An 18,106-nucleotide genomic window follows, 5' to 3' on the forward strand; every position below is an offset into this window, starting at 1 on the left:
TGAATTTTTTGCATCTGTGTTTACTCTACAGACAGACACAGAGTCTATAGAACTGAGGCAAAAAAGTAGTGAGGTCATGAACCATATCCGGATTACGGAAGAGGAGGTGCTGGCTGCCTTGAGGCGAATTAGGGTGGATAAATCCTCAGGGCCCAATGAGGTGTCTCCTCGGACCTTGTGGGAGGCTAGTGCAGAAATTGCAGGGGCCCTGGCAGAGATATTTAAAACGTCCTTAGCCACGGGTGAGGTGCCGGAGGACTGGAGGATAGCTCATGTTGTTCCGTTGTTCAAGAAAGGCTCTAAGAATAAAACAGGAAATGATAGGCTGGTGATCCTGACATCAGTCGTGGGTAGATTATTGGAAGGTATTCTGAGGAACGGGATATATAAGTATTTGGATAGACAGGGCCTGATTAGGGACAGTCAACATGGCTTTGTGCGTGACAGGTCATGTCTAACCAATCTTATAGAGTTTTTCAAGGAGGTTACCGGGAAGGTTGGTGAAGGGAAGGTGGTGGACGTTGTCTACATGGACTTTAACAAGGCCTTTGACAGAGTCCCACATGGGAGTCTGCTCCAGAAGGTTAAGTCATTTGGCATTCAGAATGAAGTAGTCAATTGGATTCAACGTTGGCTTAGCAGGAGAAGCCAGAGAGTGGTAGTAGATGGTTGTCTCTCTGACTGGAGGCCTGTGACCAGTGGTGTGCCGCAGGGATCGGTGCCGGGTCCGTTGTTGTTTATCATCTATATTAATGATTTAGGTGAGATGTGGTAAACTGGATCAGCAGATTTGCAGATGACACCAAGATTGGGAGTGTAGTGGACAGCGAGGAAGGCTATTAAAGCTTGCAAAGTGATCTTGGAATTTAATGCAGACAAGTGTGAGGTGATGCACTTTGGGAGGACCAACCAGGGTAAGACTTACACAGTGAATGGTAGGGCTCTGAGGTGTGCGGTAGAACAGAGGGACTTGGGAATACAGATCCATAATTCCTTGAAAGTGACATCGCAGGTAGATAGGGTCGTAAAGAGAGCTTTTGGCACATTGGCCTCCATAAATCAGGGCATTGAGTACAGGAGTTGGGATGTTATGTTGAAGTTGTACAAGATGCTGGTGAGGCTAAATTTAGAGTATTGTGTGCAGTTCTGGTCACCTACCTACAGGAAAGAAATCAATAAGCTTGAAAGAGTGCAGAGAAAATTTATACAGATGTTGCCAGGACTTGAGGACCTGAGTTACAGGGAAAGGTTGACTTGATTAGGACTTTATTCCCTGGAGCACAGGAGAATGAGGGGAGATCTTACAGAGGTATACAAAATTGAGGGGTATAGATAGGGTTTTATTATGCAAGTATGTAAGACAAGTTTTTCACTGTACCTCAGTACAAGTGACAATAATAAACCAATACCAATACCAATTTCACAATCATACGGAATTGGAATTGGTTTATTATTGTCACTTGTGGGACAGATTGGAGGGACTGAGTGGCCTTTGACTTTAATGTTACTCAGCAGGTCAGTCAGCGCCTGCAGAGAGAGAAGCAGAATTAATGTTTCTAGGAAAGTGAGGAAATGGGTGGGTTTTGTGTATCAGAATGTCTCTGATTGGGTGGGGACCGTGGTTGCCCAGGTGACATGATGCTTTTGCAGCCATCCAGTTCATAGATGAAGGAGGGCAGTTGGAGAGAGAGGTCACCCTGTTATAGGAAGGACGTCATTGAACTGGAAAGAGTGCGGAGGAGATTTACAAGTATGTTGCCAGGACTCGAGGGCCTGAGTTATAGAGAGAGGTTGGACAGGCTGGGACTTTATTCCTTGGATACTGAGGGATGACCTTATAGAGGTGTATAAAATCATGAGGGGCATCGATAGGGTGAATGCACTCAGTCATTTTCCCAGGGTTGGGGAATCAAAAAGGTTTAAGGTGAGAGGGGAGAGATTTAATAGGAAACCGAGGGTCAACTTTTTCACCCAGAGGGTGGTGAGTATATGGAACGAGCTGCCAGAGGGAGTGGGTGAGGCAGGTACATTAACAACATTTAAAAAACGTTTTGACAGGTCCATGGGTAGGAAAGGTTTAGAGGGATATGGGCCAAACGCAGGCAGATGGGACTAGTGTAGGTCGGCATCTTGGTCAGCATGTATGAGTTGGGCCGAAGGGCCTGTTTCTGTGCTGTATTACACTATGACCCTATGGCTAATAAAGATCTAAGGGACCTGTAGGGACTTAGGGACACAGAACACCACAGATGTTGGAAATCTGAGACAAAAGAGATTGCTGGAAATGCCCAGCAGGTCAGGCAGCGTCTGAGGTGAGAGAAACACTGGGCTAAAGTTAGAGATGGATATCCTGGGACAAAACAGGCCAGTTCTGACACAAATAGGACAAGCAAGTTACCTGATATTGTTGAACTCAGTATTGAGTCCAGAAGGCTACAACATGCCCAGGTATTGTCCCTCAAGCTTGCGTTGAGCCCTCTTGTAACAGTACAGGAGTTGATAGATCAGTGTGGGAGTGGGATGGGGAATTAGCGGGAAGCTCAGGGACGTCCCTACAGACTGAACACAGGTGTTCCACAAAGCGATCACCTAGTCTGTGTTTTCTGGATGAAAGGACATGTACTCTGAGGTGAGGTTGGACAACCTTGGCTTGTTTTCTCTGGAACGGCGGAGGCTGAGGGGAGACCTGATAAGATTATGGAGGCATAGATAGGTTAGACAGCCGGTATCTTTTCCCCAGGGTTAAAATATCTAATACCAGAGGGCATGCATTTAAGGTGAGGGGGGAAAGCTCAAAGGAGATGTGCAGGGCAAGTTTTTTTTACACAGAGAGTGGTTGGTACCTGGAACACGCTGCCAGGGGTGGTGGTGGAGGCAGATACGATAGAGGGGTTCAAGAGGCTCTTAGATACACAAATGTGAGGGAAATGGTAGGATATGGACATTGTGCAGGCAGAAGGGATTAGTTTAGTTGGGCATTTTATTACTGATGTAATTGGTTCGGCACAACATTGTGGGCCGAAGGTCCTGTTCCAGTGCTGTACTCTCCTATGTTCTATGTTCTAAGAAGGCTACATCTATTATCAAAGGTCCCCACCATCCAGTCCATTCCATCTTCTCGCAGCTACCATCAGGCAGGAGGTACAGAAGCCTGAAGTCCCACACCACCGTTCGGGAACAGCTACTTCCCTTCAACCATTCGGTTCTTGGACCAACCAGCACAACCCTGATCACTGCCTCAGTACAGCAACACTGGAACCACTTTGATCACTTTGCACTAAAATGGACTTGGTTTGTTTTTGTTCTAATTGTGTTCTTTCCTGTAAAAATTGTGTTTAATTTATGCTTAATTCATGTTTTTCTTGTGAGTGCTGCTTATCTGATGCTCTGGGCCTGTGATGCTGCTGCAAGTTTCCCATTGCACCCGTGCACACATGGACTTGTGCATCTGACAATAAACTCGTCTTTGACTTGACTTGACTTGGTGTCTCCAGTGTTGAGGAGACCACAGTGTGAACACTGGATCCAGTGCACAGAACTGGAAGAAGTACAAGTGAATCACTGCTTCACCTGGAAGGACTGTTTGGGTCCCCGGATGGTGTGATGGGAAGAGGTGAACGGATGTGTTGCACTGCCTGTGTTTCCACGGGAGAGTGCTGTGAGAGGAGAGTTGGTGTTGGTGGAGATATAAGAGAGGACCACAAGTTCACGTAGAGAAAGGTTCCTTCAGGACACTGGAAGGGGAGGGGAGGGAATGTGCCTGTGGTGGGCTCGATTAATTACTGAAGTGGACAGATTGTCTTACGAGGGAAGGTTGGACATGCTGGGCTTGGGTCTGCTGGAGTTTTGAGGAGTGGGAGGGGACTGGATTGGACTGAGGGGCCTCGCCAGGGTGGGTGTGGAGAGGATCGTTTTCTCCTGTGGAGAATCTGGAACCTAGGGGCATGGTTTAAAACCAAGGAGTTGCCCATCCAAGCAACATTTTTTTCTCTCTGAGGGCGGTGACTCTGGAACTTTCTTCCTCAGTCGGAGAGAAACAGACTCTCTGAATGTTCTTAAAGCAGGGATAGGTCGATTCTTGATAAGGGAGGAGGTGAAAGGTCACTAGGGGAGAGGGCCATATCTCAAATAACAATGAGTCGGAGTACAGGAAGGAGAGCTTAGTGACATGGTGTCATGACAACAACCTTTCCCTCAATGTCAGCAAGTCAAAAGAGCTGGTCATTCACTTCAGGAATGGGGGCAGTGCACATACACCTGTCTACATCAATGGTGCTGAGGCTAAGAGGGTTGAAACTTTCAAGTTCAGAGCAGTGAACATCACTAATACCCTGTCCTGGTCCAACCACGTAGATGCCATGGCCAAGAAAACTCACCAGCACCTCTACTTCCTCAGGAGGCTAAAGAAACTTGGCATGTCCCCTTTGACACTCACCAATTTTTATCGATTCACCATAGAAAGCATCCTATCTGGATGTATCACGGTTTGGTATGGCAACTCCTCTGCCTGTGACCACAAGAAACTGCAGAGAGTTATGGACACAGCCCAGCGCATTAAGGAAACCAACTCCCCTCCATGGATTCTATCTACACTTCTCACTGCCTTGGTAAAGCAGCCAGCATAATCAAAGACCCCACCCACCGTGGACATTCTCTCTTCTCCCCTCTCCCATCGGGCAGAAGATACAAAAGCCTGAAAGCACGTACCACCAGGCTCAAGGACAACTTCTATCCCGCTGTTATAAGACTATTGAACGGTCCCCTAGTACGATAAGATGGACCCTTGACCTCACAGTCTACCTCGTTATGGATTTGCATCTTATTGTCTGCCTGCACTGCACTTTGTCTGTAGCTGTGACACTTTATTCTGCATTTGTCTTGTTTTCCCTTGTACCACCTCAATGCACTGTGTAATGAAATGATCTGTATGAACGGTGTACAAGTTTTTCACTGCACCTCAGTACATGTGACAATAATAAACCAAATGACCAAAAGACAAAAAAAAGACACAGATTGTGGGTGCCTGGAACGGGCTGCCAGGGGTGGTGTTGGAAGCGGATACATTAGAGGTGTTTCAGAAGCTGTTAGTCAGAGACATGAATGTGCAGGGAATGGAAGGAGGTGGATCATGTACATTCAGAGAGATTTAGTTTAATTCAGCATCATGGTTGGCACAGACATTGTGGGCTGAAGGGCCTGTTCTTCTGCTGTACTGTTCTCTGTTCCGTGATCAGGAGACGTCCCCAACTCTCTGATCCTGCAGGGAGGCAGGGCATCTGTCAGGCATTTCTCTGTTGAGTTATTTTCCTTCCAGCCCAGCCCTGGTGAAAGATTTACTTCACTGAGTTAGGCAGTCATCCAGGCGTGAACGGTTAAATCACTCTCTGGTTTGATTAAATTAACTGAGTGTTGAGGTAAACAGCAGTGTGGCCCCTCCCTCTCCCCTCTCCCCACACCTTATCAAAACACAAGGCCCCTCCCCCTCCCCTCTCCCCTCTCCCCATACTGTACCCAAACACAAGGCCCATCCCTCTCACCACAACTGCCAACTCTCACCGTCAGGTACAAAGGGCAAATCAGTCAAGGCCCAGCCCAGCTGCCAACCCCACTCAATATCAACGTTCTTCATTCCTTTCACTCTTCATTTTGCTTTAAAAAAGTGCACATTACAACATCGGTCTCTAACCCCAGGACACACTCCAGTCCCTGCAGTGTCCACGGGTCTTGGAAGACCTCCAGAGAGTCAGTGGACACCATGTGCTCCCTCTCCAGGGACACCTGGATACAGATGTATCCTCGGAACATAACAACATAAGAAATAGGAGCAGGAGGAGGCCATCTGGCCCATCGAGCCTGCTCCGCCATTCAATAAGATCATGGCTGATCTGGCCGTGGACTCAGCTCCACCTACCTGCATTGTCCCCATAACCCTTAATTCCCCGACTATGCAAAAATCTATCTAACTATGTCTTAAATATACTTAATGAGGTAGCCTCTACCGCTTCCCTGGGCAGAGAATTCCACAGATTCACTGCTCTCTGGGAAAAGCAGTTTCTCCTCATCTCCGTCCTAAATCTACTCCCCCGAATCTTGAGGCTATGTCCCCTTGTTCTAGTCTCACCTACCAGTGGAAACAACCTTCCTGCCTCTATCTTATCTATCCCTTTCATAATTTCATGTGTTTTTTGTGTACAAGATGATAAGAGGCATAGATCGAGTGGACAGTCAGAGACTTTTTCCCAGGGTGACAATGGCTACACGAGGGGACATAGTTTTAAGGAGATTGGAGGAAGGTAAAAGGGGGATGTCAGGGGTAAGTTTTTTACACAGAGAGTGGTGGGTGTGTGGAACGCACTGCCGGCAGAGGTTGTGGGAGCAGATATATCAGGGACATTTAAGAGACTCTTAGATAGACACATGAATGATATAGAAATGGGGGGCTAAGTGGGAGGGAAGGGTTAGATAGATCTTAGAGCAGGATAAAATGTCGGCACAACATTGTTTGCCAAAGGGCCTGTACTGTGCTGTAGTGTTCTATGTTCTATGTTTCTGTGAGATCCCCTCTCATTCTTCTGAATTCCAGTGAGTATAGTCCCAGGCTATGATGGGATATGGGCAAGACCCACATCTGCCTCTTCCATCAGGAGTACATGAAGGGGTCGACCAGGAGGCGATCGTCTGAGATCGAGCGGCTTGAAAGGGGGGTCCCAGGTATAGAGGGTCAGGCAATTGGCTTAGGGCAGAACCCTTGATGCCTGCTGCCTGGACCTGTGAACGGCCACCTTGGCCAGGCCCAGGAACAGACCGACCAGGTGGTTCTTCCGACTGACTCACCCCCTCCGCACCGGCTGACCAAAGATCAGGAGCGTGGGGCTGAAGTGTGAGCAGAACCTGAGGAGCAGCCCCTTCAAACACTGAACCAGGGACTGCAACCCCTCACCCTCCGCACAAACATGGAACACAGACTCCTCCTGGCCGCAGAAGTGACAGGTGACCTGGGAGTCTGTGAACCAATTTAATGACCTGTAGCACAGCACTGCCCTGTGTAATACTCTCCCCCCAAGGTCCCCCATGTAAAGGAGGAGGGACTCCCACGTAGAGAGACCTCCACTGGGGACCCCCTCACTGCCGGACGACAGACGGACCCCCACGGTGTGTCCGGCTGGCAGACACGGGTGAGGAAGCAGGAGCAGCCCGTACAGGGAACACCCCATGGAACGGGACGGAGGGCATTTTTCCAATGAGTAGAAGAAGAGTGAGACATGGTCCAAATCAGACAAGGTCTGAGCCAGCGACCTCACATACTGCCTCAGGACCTCTCACGCTCCAGGTACCTGAGTGCCCTGGTGTTCTGTTCACCTGCCACAGGACCGGGTCCTTGATAGCTCAACACAAGTGGGACTCCAAGCCAAGCACCCACCTCTCAAGCTGCTCGATCTCAAACAATCGCCTCCTGGTTGACCCCTTCACATACTCCTGGCGGTTTTGCCCATATCCCACCATAGTCTCAAGGAGGGTAAGTCATTGAGTCTGGAGCAATACAGCACAGAAACAGGCCCTTCGGCCCAACTGGTCCATGCCGACCAAATCTCCTACTTGAGCTGGTCTCATATGCCTGCACTTGGCTCATATCCCTCTAAACCTTTCCTATCTATGTACCTGGCCAAATGTCTTTTAAACGCTGTAATTGTACCCGCCTCTACCACTTCCTCTGGCAGCTCGTTCCACACACCCACCACCCTCTGTGTGGGAAAACTTGCCCCTCAGGTCCCCTTCAAATCTTTCCCCTCTCACCTTATACCTGTGCCCTCTGCGGAAATAGGGTGAATGTGCACAGTCTTCACCCTATCTATGCCCCTCATGATTTTATAAACCTCTATAAGGTCACCCCTCAGCCTCCTTCACTCCAGGGAAAACAGTCCCAGCCTATCCGGTCTCTCCTTTTAAATCTCAAGCCCTCCAGTCCCGGCAACATCCTGGTGAAACTCTTCTGCCCCCTTTCCAGCTTAATCACATCCTTCCAGTAGTGTGGTGACCAGAACTGCACACAGTACTCCAGGTGCGGTCTCACCAACATCCTGTTCAGCTGTAATATGATGTATCAACTTGTGTACTCAATGCCCCAACCGATGAAGGCAAGCATGCCATACACTTTCTTCACCAGCTTGCCTCACTGTGTTGCCGCTTTCAGAGAACTATGTCTCTGTACCCCTCGGTCTCTCTGTTCCACAACACTTCGAGCCTTGTGAAGTCACTTGATTCCCACTTGAAGTGCAGCTTCCCCGTGGAACTGTCAGCCCACCCCTGTGACCTCCCAACCTTGTCAGCTCCCCCCACGCTCTGCACACCCACCCACCTTATTGGACTTATAACCACCTTCTCTTCCTCTGGGATGTTCCTCCTTTTTCTTTCCAGCGACAGAAGTTGTTGAGATGCAGTCAGCCTCTCCCTCCGGCTCTCCCCCTCCAGCCTCTGACCCTCCACACAGCGGGTTCATGGATCTCACACAGGTGTCTCCAACTGGCAATCACCTCGTACTGTCCCTGCCCCAGGGGTGTGTGATGGGACGGTGTAGAGGGAGCTTCACTCCGTGTCTGACCCCGGGAGTGTGTGATGGGACAGTGTAGAGGGAGCTTCACTCTGTGTCTGACCCCGGGAGTGTGTGATGGGACGATGTAGAGGGAGCTTCACTCCGTGTCTGACCCCGGGAGTGTGTGATGGGACAGTGTAGAGGGAGCTTCACTCTGTGTCTGACCCCGGGAGTGTGTGATGGGACGGTGTAGAGGGAGCTTCATTCCGTGTCTGACCCCGGGAGTGTGTGATGGGACGGTGTAGAGGGAGCTTCACTCTGTGTCTGACCCCGGGAGTGTGTGATGGGACGGTGTGGAGGGAGCTTCACTCTGTATCTGACCCCGGGAGTGCGGAATGGGACAGTGTAGAGGGAGCTTCACCCTGTGTCTGACCTTTTTTTTAAACAAAGCAAATTATTTTATTTCCAAAACTGGAATATTACCGAAGTTTGCTTCTTGGACATTGTTGGAGCTGAACAAGCCCAGGAGGGAGAGAGGAGGCTGTGGGCTGGGAAGGGTTAAGGAACTGGAGGTGGATCCATTGTAAAGTGGGACACTTCCTCTGCCGGCAAGGCAACTTCTGCAAACGAGCCAGGCGCTGTGAGAAGCATTCTGTGGGACAGGAGCTCCCAGAGTCTGACTGTGAACCAAAGCCCCACAGGCACAGCCGGGGACATGAGGCTGACTCCAAGGAGGGATGGGAAGCAGGTGAGGAGGAGGTAAGGAGACTCCCACCCCACACAGCAGGTCGTCCTGTCAACTGCACTGCTGGACTCAGCGCAGACCGAATCCTGCAGACACATGGGCAGTGGGGCACAGGCAATCCAGCCGAGGCAGGCACAGACGGAGACCGAGAGACAGAGAGCGAGACAGAGTGAGACAGAGGTCAGGCAGAGGGGGACCGAGATTGCGGGGGAACCCACAGCAGGGAGTCAGGTGCAGGGCAGGCTGGGCCTCAGAGGGTGCTCAGCCACCCTGGTGCCCGGTTTAGGGTTGTTTTCCTCAGTCCCTTTCACAGCTCCAGAGACAGTCCTGCTGTGGTCAACACCCATCGTAGAAGACGTTGGCGAGGCAGCATTTGGAATATTGTGTTCAGTTTTGGTCACCCTACTGCAGGAAAGATGCCATTAAGCTGGAAAGAGTGCAGAGGAGATTTACGAGGATGTTGCCGGGACTCGAGGGACTGAGTCATGCAGAGGTTGAGCAGGGTGGGACTTTATTCCTTGGAGTGTAGGAGAATGAGGGGTGATCTTACAGAAGTGTATATAATCACGAGGTGTGTAGATAGGGTGAATGTGCACAGTCTTTTCCCAGGGTTGGGGAATCCAGAACTAGAGGGCATTGGTTTAAGGTGAGAGGGAAGAGACTTAATCAGAAACTTAATGGGAACCTGAGGTGTAACTTCTTCACCCAGAGGGTGGTGATTATATGGAACGAGCTGCCAGAGGAAGTGGTTGAGGCAGGTACAATAACAACATTTAAAAGACATTTGGATAGGGACATGGATAGGAAAGATTTGGACGGATATGGGCCTAAGGCAGGCCAATGGGACCAGTTTGGATAGGCACCTTGGTCAGCTGTATAACCCTTTGGCTCTGTGTCTGCATCAGGTCAGGAATAGACAATCCACCCAGGCAGTTCTCAAGGGGAAAAACTGAACTGCCAACTCTCCTACCCACACCTGTGGGGTTCTGATGGAGCCCTGGTTTGAAGCCACATCTCAGAGGTGGGACCAGGGAACCCTGTCCCAGGAACAGCACCAGAGGGAACTCCGGTCCCAGATTGAGAAGTGAAACCTCAATGTTCTGGCAACACGGTTACCTTGGGATGAAGGGAGGTGGAGCCAGTAATGAGGGAACAGAGTTCCGTACAAAACACCAACACCAGCACTGGAGATCACAGTACAGGTTCATCACACCTTCTGTGGGAGGACCTCAGCAGGTCGAGCAGCATCTGTGGGGAGAGAGGAATTGTCAACGTTTCAGGTGAAACCCTGCATCAGAGTGGACATGGAGAGGATGTTTCCATTAGTAGCTCCAAGATCCGAGGGCACAGCCTCAGAATAAAGGGATGTCCCTGTAGAACTGAGATGAAGAGGAATTTCTTCAGCCAGAGGGTGGTGAATCTGTGGAATTCCTTTCCACAGAGGGCTGTGGAGGCCAAGTCATTGGATGTATTTAAGGAGATTAACAGTTTCTTGATTGGTAAGGGGGGGGGTTAAGGGTCACTGGGAGAAGGTGGGAGAATGGGCCATGATTGAATGGTAGAGGAGACTCGATGGGCCGAATGGCCTAATTCTGCTCCTATGTCTTGGTCTTATGGTTTTATCAGGACTGGTTGTTCCACCAATGGTCACGTTGGTGTTTGCACCCCACTTGTTCTCACTCTCAGCCCTCTCAAATCTCTTCACTGGACGGTGGTGAACCAGTGGAGACCAAGTCACTGAATATAGTTGAGAAGGAGATCGGGAGACTTCTGGACATAAAAGGGATGTGAGGAGAGCGCGAGTAGATGCTGCTGAAACAGAATATCAGCCATGATCATGGTGAATGATGGGGCGGTTTGAAGGGCTGAATGGCCTCATGTTTATCCAGATTCCCACCCTGACTAATTGCCTCCACCTGAGGGATCAAGTTCCACTCTCCCCATCTCCAGATAAAGACGTTTCTCCTGAAATCCTTGTCAGTTATCATTGTCCAACTATTATTTATTACCCTTGTTCTGAGTCAGTCCCAGTTGTTTACCCAACCAAAACCCTTCTAATCTTCACCTCTCTCAGAGCTCGGAGCCTGTGCTTTAACAACTCTGTCTCTACAACTGTCCCCTGCACCTTCACCAGGTGACTCTGGCTGCTTCTTACTAAATGCAATTCCAAAATGTGGGCAGTGTCCAGACTCCTCCTTGACGAGCTTCAGTGAGGTGAATATAACGTTCAGCATTTGCATTATCTCCCAGAAACCTCAGTGCTTTGACTGGATCTTTGACCTGACTTTTCCCCTTCCAGCACTCCTGTTGTGTTCAGTCATGTTTACTTCCTTTATACCCAAGCAGTCTCTGTTCCTCTTCATTCTTTCGACCAAAGCTTACACCCCGTTTGTTTTTAAAGGCAGCACAACTCATGCTGAGTGAGTGAGATCCGGAGAGCTTTCCCTCTCAGAAACACAGCTGAAATCCACAAATTGCAGCAGGGTTTCCGAGTGCCCCTGGTGCATAGACTCCAGGCCCCTGATACCACATCATGTTGTGGGAGAAGTGAAAGGGAGGGCGGAGAGCCGGAATGAAAGGTGCAGCCAAAAGCCGTATTCAGGATTAACCCTGCAGGTTCCCAGTGAGTGTAAGGAGTTTATAAAATGAGTGCTGTTGAAGGAAGCAAGCATGATGTTAAAGTACGATCTGCCCTTGTAGGTAGACACAAAAGGTCCCTGGTCCCATTTGGAGGGGTGTTTTCCGCTTTGACCCGGGGCCAAAGTTCCTAACACACGTGTGTACACGTGTTCCTTACCTCACACCTGAGGAATGCAGAGAAACATACAGAGAGGCAGAGAGCTGCAGGAACTTGTGTAACATGTTTATCTAAATCCCTAACTCCTTCCCAGGCAGTCCCTTGGGGTCGAGGGCCATCTTGCTCCCACTCTGGTTCTGTGGGGACAGAGGTGCAAACCATAGATACTTTCCCGGATGGGGCAGGAGGGACGTGAATGGGGGATGGTGGGTCAGGGGGGTAGTTTGTGAGGTGCTACGCCTCTCCCACCATCCACGTGGGGTCTCTGTGAGCTCCCGATGCACGGACTCCAGGTTCTCAGTCCCGTCCCCAATGTTCCTTCTCCACACTGAGCCGTGGGGGGGGACACAGATCCCCAGGGGTCAGTGGGGTTATTGACCTTAGTTCTGCTGCTGTAGGTTGAAGAGTTTCTATGTTGGCCTGTAGTTTAGCTCTATTGGTATTGGTATTGGTTTATTATTGTCACTTGTACCAAGGTACAATGAAAAGCTTGTCTTACAAACTGATCGTACAGGTCAATTCATTACGCAGTGCAGTTACATTGGGTTAGTACAAAGTCCATTGATGTAGTACAAGTATAAATAATAACAGTACAGAGTAAAGTGTCACAGCTACAGAGAAAGTGCAGTGCAATAAGGTGCAAGGTCACAACAAGGTAGATCGTGAGGTCATCGTCCATCTCATTGTATAAGGGAACCGTTCAATAGTCTTATTACAGTGGGGTAGAAGCTGTCCTTAAGTCTGGTGGTACGTGCCCTCAGGCTCCTGTATCTTCTACCCAATGGAAGAGTAGAGAAGAGAGAATGACCCGGGTGGGTGGGGTCTTTGATTATGCTGGCTGCTACACCAAGACAACGAGAGGTCCAAGGAGGAGTGGCTGGTGTCCGTGATGTGCTGGGCTGTGTCCACAACTCCCTGCAGCTTCTTGTGGTCCTGGGCAGAGCAGTTGCCGTACCAAGCCGTGATACATCCAGATAGGATGCTTTCTATGGTGCATCGGTAAAAGTTGGTGAGAGTCAAAGGGGACAAACCAAATTTCTTTAGCCTCCTGAGGAAGTAGAGGCACTGGTGAGCTTTCTTGGCCCAGGGACAGCCCGTTGGAGCTGAGGTGAAGCATTTTGTTGAGAAAGATTGAGAAAACTGAGGAAAGGACTCTGATTACAGGAGTTGGGACGTTATGTTGCAGTTGTATAAGACACTGGTGAGGCCGCACTGGTACTGTGTACAGTTTTGGTCACCCTGTTATAGGAAAGATGTGATTAAACTAGAAAGTGTGCAGAAAAGATTTACCAGGATGTTGCCTCGACTTGGGGGCCTGAGTTACAAGGAGAGGTTGTGTAGACCAGGACTTTATTCCCTGGAACATAGGAGATTGAGGGGTGACCTGATAGAGGTGTATAAGATCATGAGGGGCATAGACAGGGTGAAAGCACACAGTCTTTTTCCCAGGGAGGGGGAGCTAAAAACAAGAGGGCGGAGGTTTAAGATCAGAGGTGAGAGATTTAAAAGGGACATCAGGGGCAGCTTCTTCACACAAAAGGTGGAGCGTATTTGGAATGAGCTGCCAGAAATAGTGGTTGAGGCGGGCCCATCAGCAATGTTTAAAAGCCATCTAGATAAGTCCATGGATAGGAGCGGTTTAGAGGGCTATGGGCAAACCCGGGTAGATGGGACTAGCTCGCTGGGCAACACAGTCGGCATGGACGAGTTGGGCCGAAGGGCCTGTTTCCATGCTCTGGGACTGAATACGAGACGATGGTGCAATCTTGCTTGTCAGGGGTCTGCACTCATCGGTTAACATCCAATTAAGAGCTGCAACATTAACTGATTCTCTCTCCATAGATGCTGCCTGACCTGCTGAGTGTTCATAGAGTTTTCTGTTTTTATTTCATATTTTCACCATTTAAAAATTTTTCCATTAACAGATAATGCCGCTACCCAACAGCTCCAGAGACCCGGGTTCAATCTCAAGTTCTGGTGCTGTCTGTGTGGAGTTTGCACGTTCTCCCTATGACCGCGCGGGTTTCCCCTGGGTGCTCCAGTTTCCTCCCACATCCCAGAGACACTCAGATCGGTGGGAATTGTCCGCTATGAATTGCCCCTGGTGTGTGGGTGAGGGGTAGAATCTGGGGGGGGGGGGGTTAGTGAGGACGTCAGGGTACGATGCAGGGACAGGTGGGATAGATCTACTGGAAATGATGGCTCAATGGCCTCCTGTTGTGGGCCTGGCCCTGGTTCTATCCCCTGGTCACTAACACAAGACGTGTCCTTACAGGTGAACCGGTCTGCTGTGGAGCAGGCAGCCCCCAGCAATGGCAGCACACTGTGACCTTCAGCTCCTTCTGGTGGTCAAAGACCTGCATGGTGAGTCAACCCAATTCCGCCCCAAACCCTTGCCCCCGTCAGCAGTCGCTCGCACAGTCACTGACCCACTTCTGTTCTCCAGCTTCCATCCAGGAGCTCAGCGAGTGTCACGGCAGAGACAGGCGGCCCATCACTGATGGCAGTGCCTCACTCCACCGGCTGTGCACCAGGCTGGAGTACCTGCTGCAGGTAGGAGCTCGGCCAGTTCTACACCGACACACCGTCTGGGCATTCCCACTGCTGGATAACACGGGAGTGCCTGTGGAAGTACCTCTGTCTCTCTCCCGATCCATCCCTGCCCTCTTCTGCCTCCATTCATCACACCAGTCCACCTGTACATCTGTCTCTAACTTTGTGCCCTCATAGAGTCACAGAGTCACACAGCATGGAAACAGGCCCTTCGGCCCAACTCGTCAATGCCGGCTGTGTCGCCCAGCGAGCTTGTCCCATCTGCCCGCGTTTGGCCCATAGCCCTCTAAACGATAAGACGGGACTCTTGACCTCACAATCCACCTTGTTATGACCTTGCACCTTAATGTCTGCCTGCACTGCACTTTCTCTCTGTAGCTGGGACACTTTACTCTGCCTTCTGTATTGTTTTACCTTGTACTACCTCAATGCACTGTGTAATGAATTGATCTGTATGAACAGAGGCAAGACAAGTGTTTCACTGTACGTCGGTACAAGTGACAATAATAAACCAATTCCAGTTCCAATAGACCTCTCCTATCCATGGACTTATCTAGACAGCTTTTAAATGTTGCTGATGTGCCCGCCTCAACCACTATTTCTGGCAGCTCGTTCCAAATACGCACCACCCTTTGTGTGAAGAAGCTGCCCCTGATGTCCCTTTTAAATCTCTCACCTCTGATCTTAAACCTATGCCCTCTTGTTTTTTGCACCCCCTCCCTGGGGAAAACACTATGTGCTTTCACCCTGTCTATGCCCCTCATGATCTTATACACCTCTATCAGGTCACCCCTCAATCTCCTATGTTCCAGGGAATAAAGTCCTAGTCTCCTTGTAACGCAGGCCCCAGAGTCCAGGCAACATCCTGGTAAATCTTTTCTGCACTCTTTCTAATTTAATCACATCTTTCCTATAACAGGGCAACCAAAACTGTGCACAGTAGAAGTGCGGCCTCACCAATGTCTTATATTATTGTCTTATATCAATGTCTTATATCAACTGTCTCATATCAAGTGTCAATGTCTTATATTTCTTTTAATTAATTTACTGTCAAGGAAAGCATTTATTGCCCATCCCAAACTGCTCTCGAGAAATTGTACAACTGAGGGTGCTTCAGGATCAGAGTTGTTTGTGGTGTTTATTAACAGCTTGGATGTGAATGTAAGAGGTGTGATGGGTAAGTTGGTGATGTTGTGGACAGTGAGGAAGATTGTCTGTTGTCCATGGATCAGAGGGAATGTTGGGCGGGGAGCTGGAATATGCAATTTAATCTGGATGTGTGAAATGATGCATTTTGGGAAGTCAAATGAGAGGCAGGACGTGAACAGTAAATGGCAGGGCACGGAGGGATGTTGACGAACAGAGGGAGCTTGGGGTTCAAGTCCATAGTTCCCTGAAAGTGACAACACAGCTGGATAGGATGGTGAAGACATCATATGGCATGCCTGCCTTCAAAGGTCGGGTCTAGAATATAAAAGCTGGGATATTATGCTGCAACTTTACCAAATACTGGTTTGACCACACTTGGAGTACTGTGTTGTCACACTATGGCAAGGATGGGGTTGCACTGGAGAGGGTGCAGAGGAGATTCACCAGGATGTTACCTGGACTTGAGGACCTCAGTCATGGGGAGGGATTGGACAGACTGGGCTTGTTTTCCCTGGAGTGAAGGAGGCTGAGGGGTGACCTGGTAGAGGTGTATAAAATTATAGGAGCCGTAGAGAGGGAACACGGACAGAATCCTTTTTCACAGAAAGCATATCAAGAACAAGAGGGTATGGGTTTCAAGTGAGAGGAAGGAGTTTTAAAGGGGACCTGAGGGGTAAGTTATTTCACACAGAGATTGACTGATATCTGGAACTCGCTGCCAAAGGAGCTGGTAGAATCAGATACAGTCACTACTCTCAAGACACATTTAGACAGACAGCAACACACAAAATGCTGGAGGAACTCAGCAGGTCAGGCAGCATCTGTGGAGGGAAATGAACAGTCAATGTTTTGGGCCAAGACCCTTCATCGAGACAACAGGACCCTTCTGATGAAGGGTCTCAGCCTGAAACATCAACTGTTCACTTCCCTCCACAGATGCTGCCTGGCCTGCTGAGTTCCTCCAGCATTTTGTGTGTTGCTCCAGATTTCTAGGATCTGCAGAATCTCGTGTCTACATTTAGACAGACACTTGAACAGACTCTCCTCTTCCATCAGGTAGAAGATACAGGAGCCTGAGGGCACGTACCACCAGGCTCAAGGACAGCTTCTACCCCACTGTGATAAGATTATTGAACGGTTCCCTTATACAATGAGATGGACTCTGACCTCATGATCTACTTTGTTGTGACCTTGCACCTTATTGCACTGCACTTTCTCTGTAGCTGTGACACTTTACTCTGTACTGTTATTGTTTTTATCTGTACTACATCAATGCACTCTGTACTAACCCAATGTAACTGCACTGCGTAATGAATTGACCTGTACGATCGGTATGCAGGACAAGTTTTTCACTGTACCTCAGTACAAGTGACAATAATAAACCAATACCAATACAAGGTATAGAAGAACATGGTCCTAATGCAGGCAAATGGGATTAGCATAGATGGGCAAAAAGGTCAGCATGTACGTGATGGGCCTGTTTCTGTGCTGTAGAACTCTGTGATTCAACCGTATTGGTGGGTCTGCAGTCACATATTGGATAAGGATTTCATCCCCGGTTGGGTTTCTACAACAGTCCACTGGTTTTAATGGTCTCTGTTGCGAAGAATAGTTGGTGATTTTTCCTCCACTTATTAATACAAACTCCACAGCTGCTGCGGTGGGAATCGAACTCTGATCTCTGGGGTAGCTAGTCCCGCCTTCTGGATGACACCAGTTCACGACATCTCTGCTCCTCCCTCCCCCTTTCTCTCTGAAGCTCTCACCACGTCCTTCCTTTCAAAACAAATTTATCCCAACTTCTCTCTCCCCAGTACGATCAGAAGGAGAAGAAATCCATTCTCGGCACACGGAAGGATTACTGGGATTATTTCTGCGTGTGCTTGAACGGCCACAGGTGTGGTGTGGAAGTCCTGAAGTTTGTTAATGGCACACCAAAGGTGAGTCTGACTGAGTCAGCTTCGCTGAAAACTTTCCGCTGATGTTTCCTGTGTGGGAGCTCTATGACTAAATTGTGGGGGAAATGAGGAGGGCAGGAGGGGGGAATGGGATGGTGGGATTGTTCCGCTAGGAGCTGGTATGTATTCAATGGGCTGAATGGCCTCCTTCTGCATTGAAATGGAAGTGATGAAGAGCCACCCTGCACACCTTCCTGTCTGCTCCATGTACTGGAACCAATTCCAATTCCAAGTATACGGACCACACGGGAAGGCACATCATCACTTGCATTACAATACAGAAGCAGGCCATCTGGCCCATTAGGTCAGTGCCAGCTCCCACCATCACATAGAAAATACTAAAAATGGAAATCAGGAAGGCAAAGAGAAGACAT

General features: G+C 49.3%; 1 protein-coding gene across 3 annotated transcripts in view; it reads left to right on the top strand.

Moving 5' to 3' along the window:
* The first annotated feature begins 9,020 nt into the window (after positions 1 to 9,020).
* LOC127569499 (FYVE and coiled-coil domain-containing protein 1-like) overlaps positions 9,021 to 18,106 on the top strand; it is a 40,984-nt gene continuing 31,898 nt past the window's right edge. For 2 of the 3 annotated variants that reach the window (XR_007956204.1, XM_052014212.1), the window contains exons 1-4: positions 9,021 to 9,289; positions 14,348 to 14,436; positions 14,519 to 14,625; positions 17,589 to 17,714. Coding sequence is in view for 2 of the 3 variants with exons in the window: in XM_052014212.1 (XP_051870172.1) it covers positions 14,385 to 14,436; positions 14,519 to 14,625; positions 17,589 to 17,714 (285 nt within the window). In the remaining variant the exon portion in view is untranslated. The remainder of the gene's footprint in view (positions 9,290 to 14,347; positions 14,437 to 14,518; positions 14,626 to 17,588; positions 17,715 to 18,106) is intronic. The other variant, XM_052014221.1, reaches the window with a different exon arrangement.

The sequence above is a fragment of the Pristis pectinata genome, chromosome 1, assembly GCF_009764475.1.
Source record: "Pristis pectinata isolate sPriPec2 chromosome 1, sPriPec2.1.pri, whole genome shotgun sequence".
In the NCBI taxonomy this organism is placed as follows: domain Eukaryota; kingdom Metazoa; phylum Chordata; class Chondrichthyes; order Rhinopristiformes; family Pristidae; genus Pristis; species Pristis pectinata.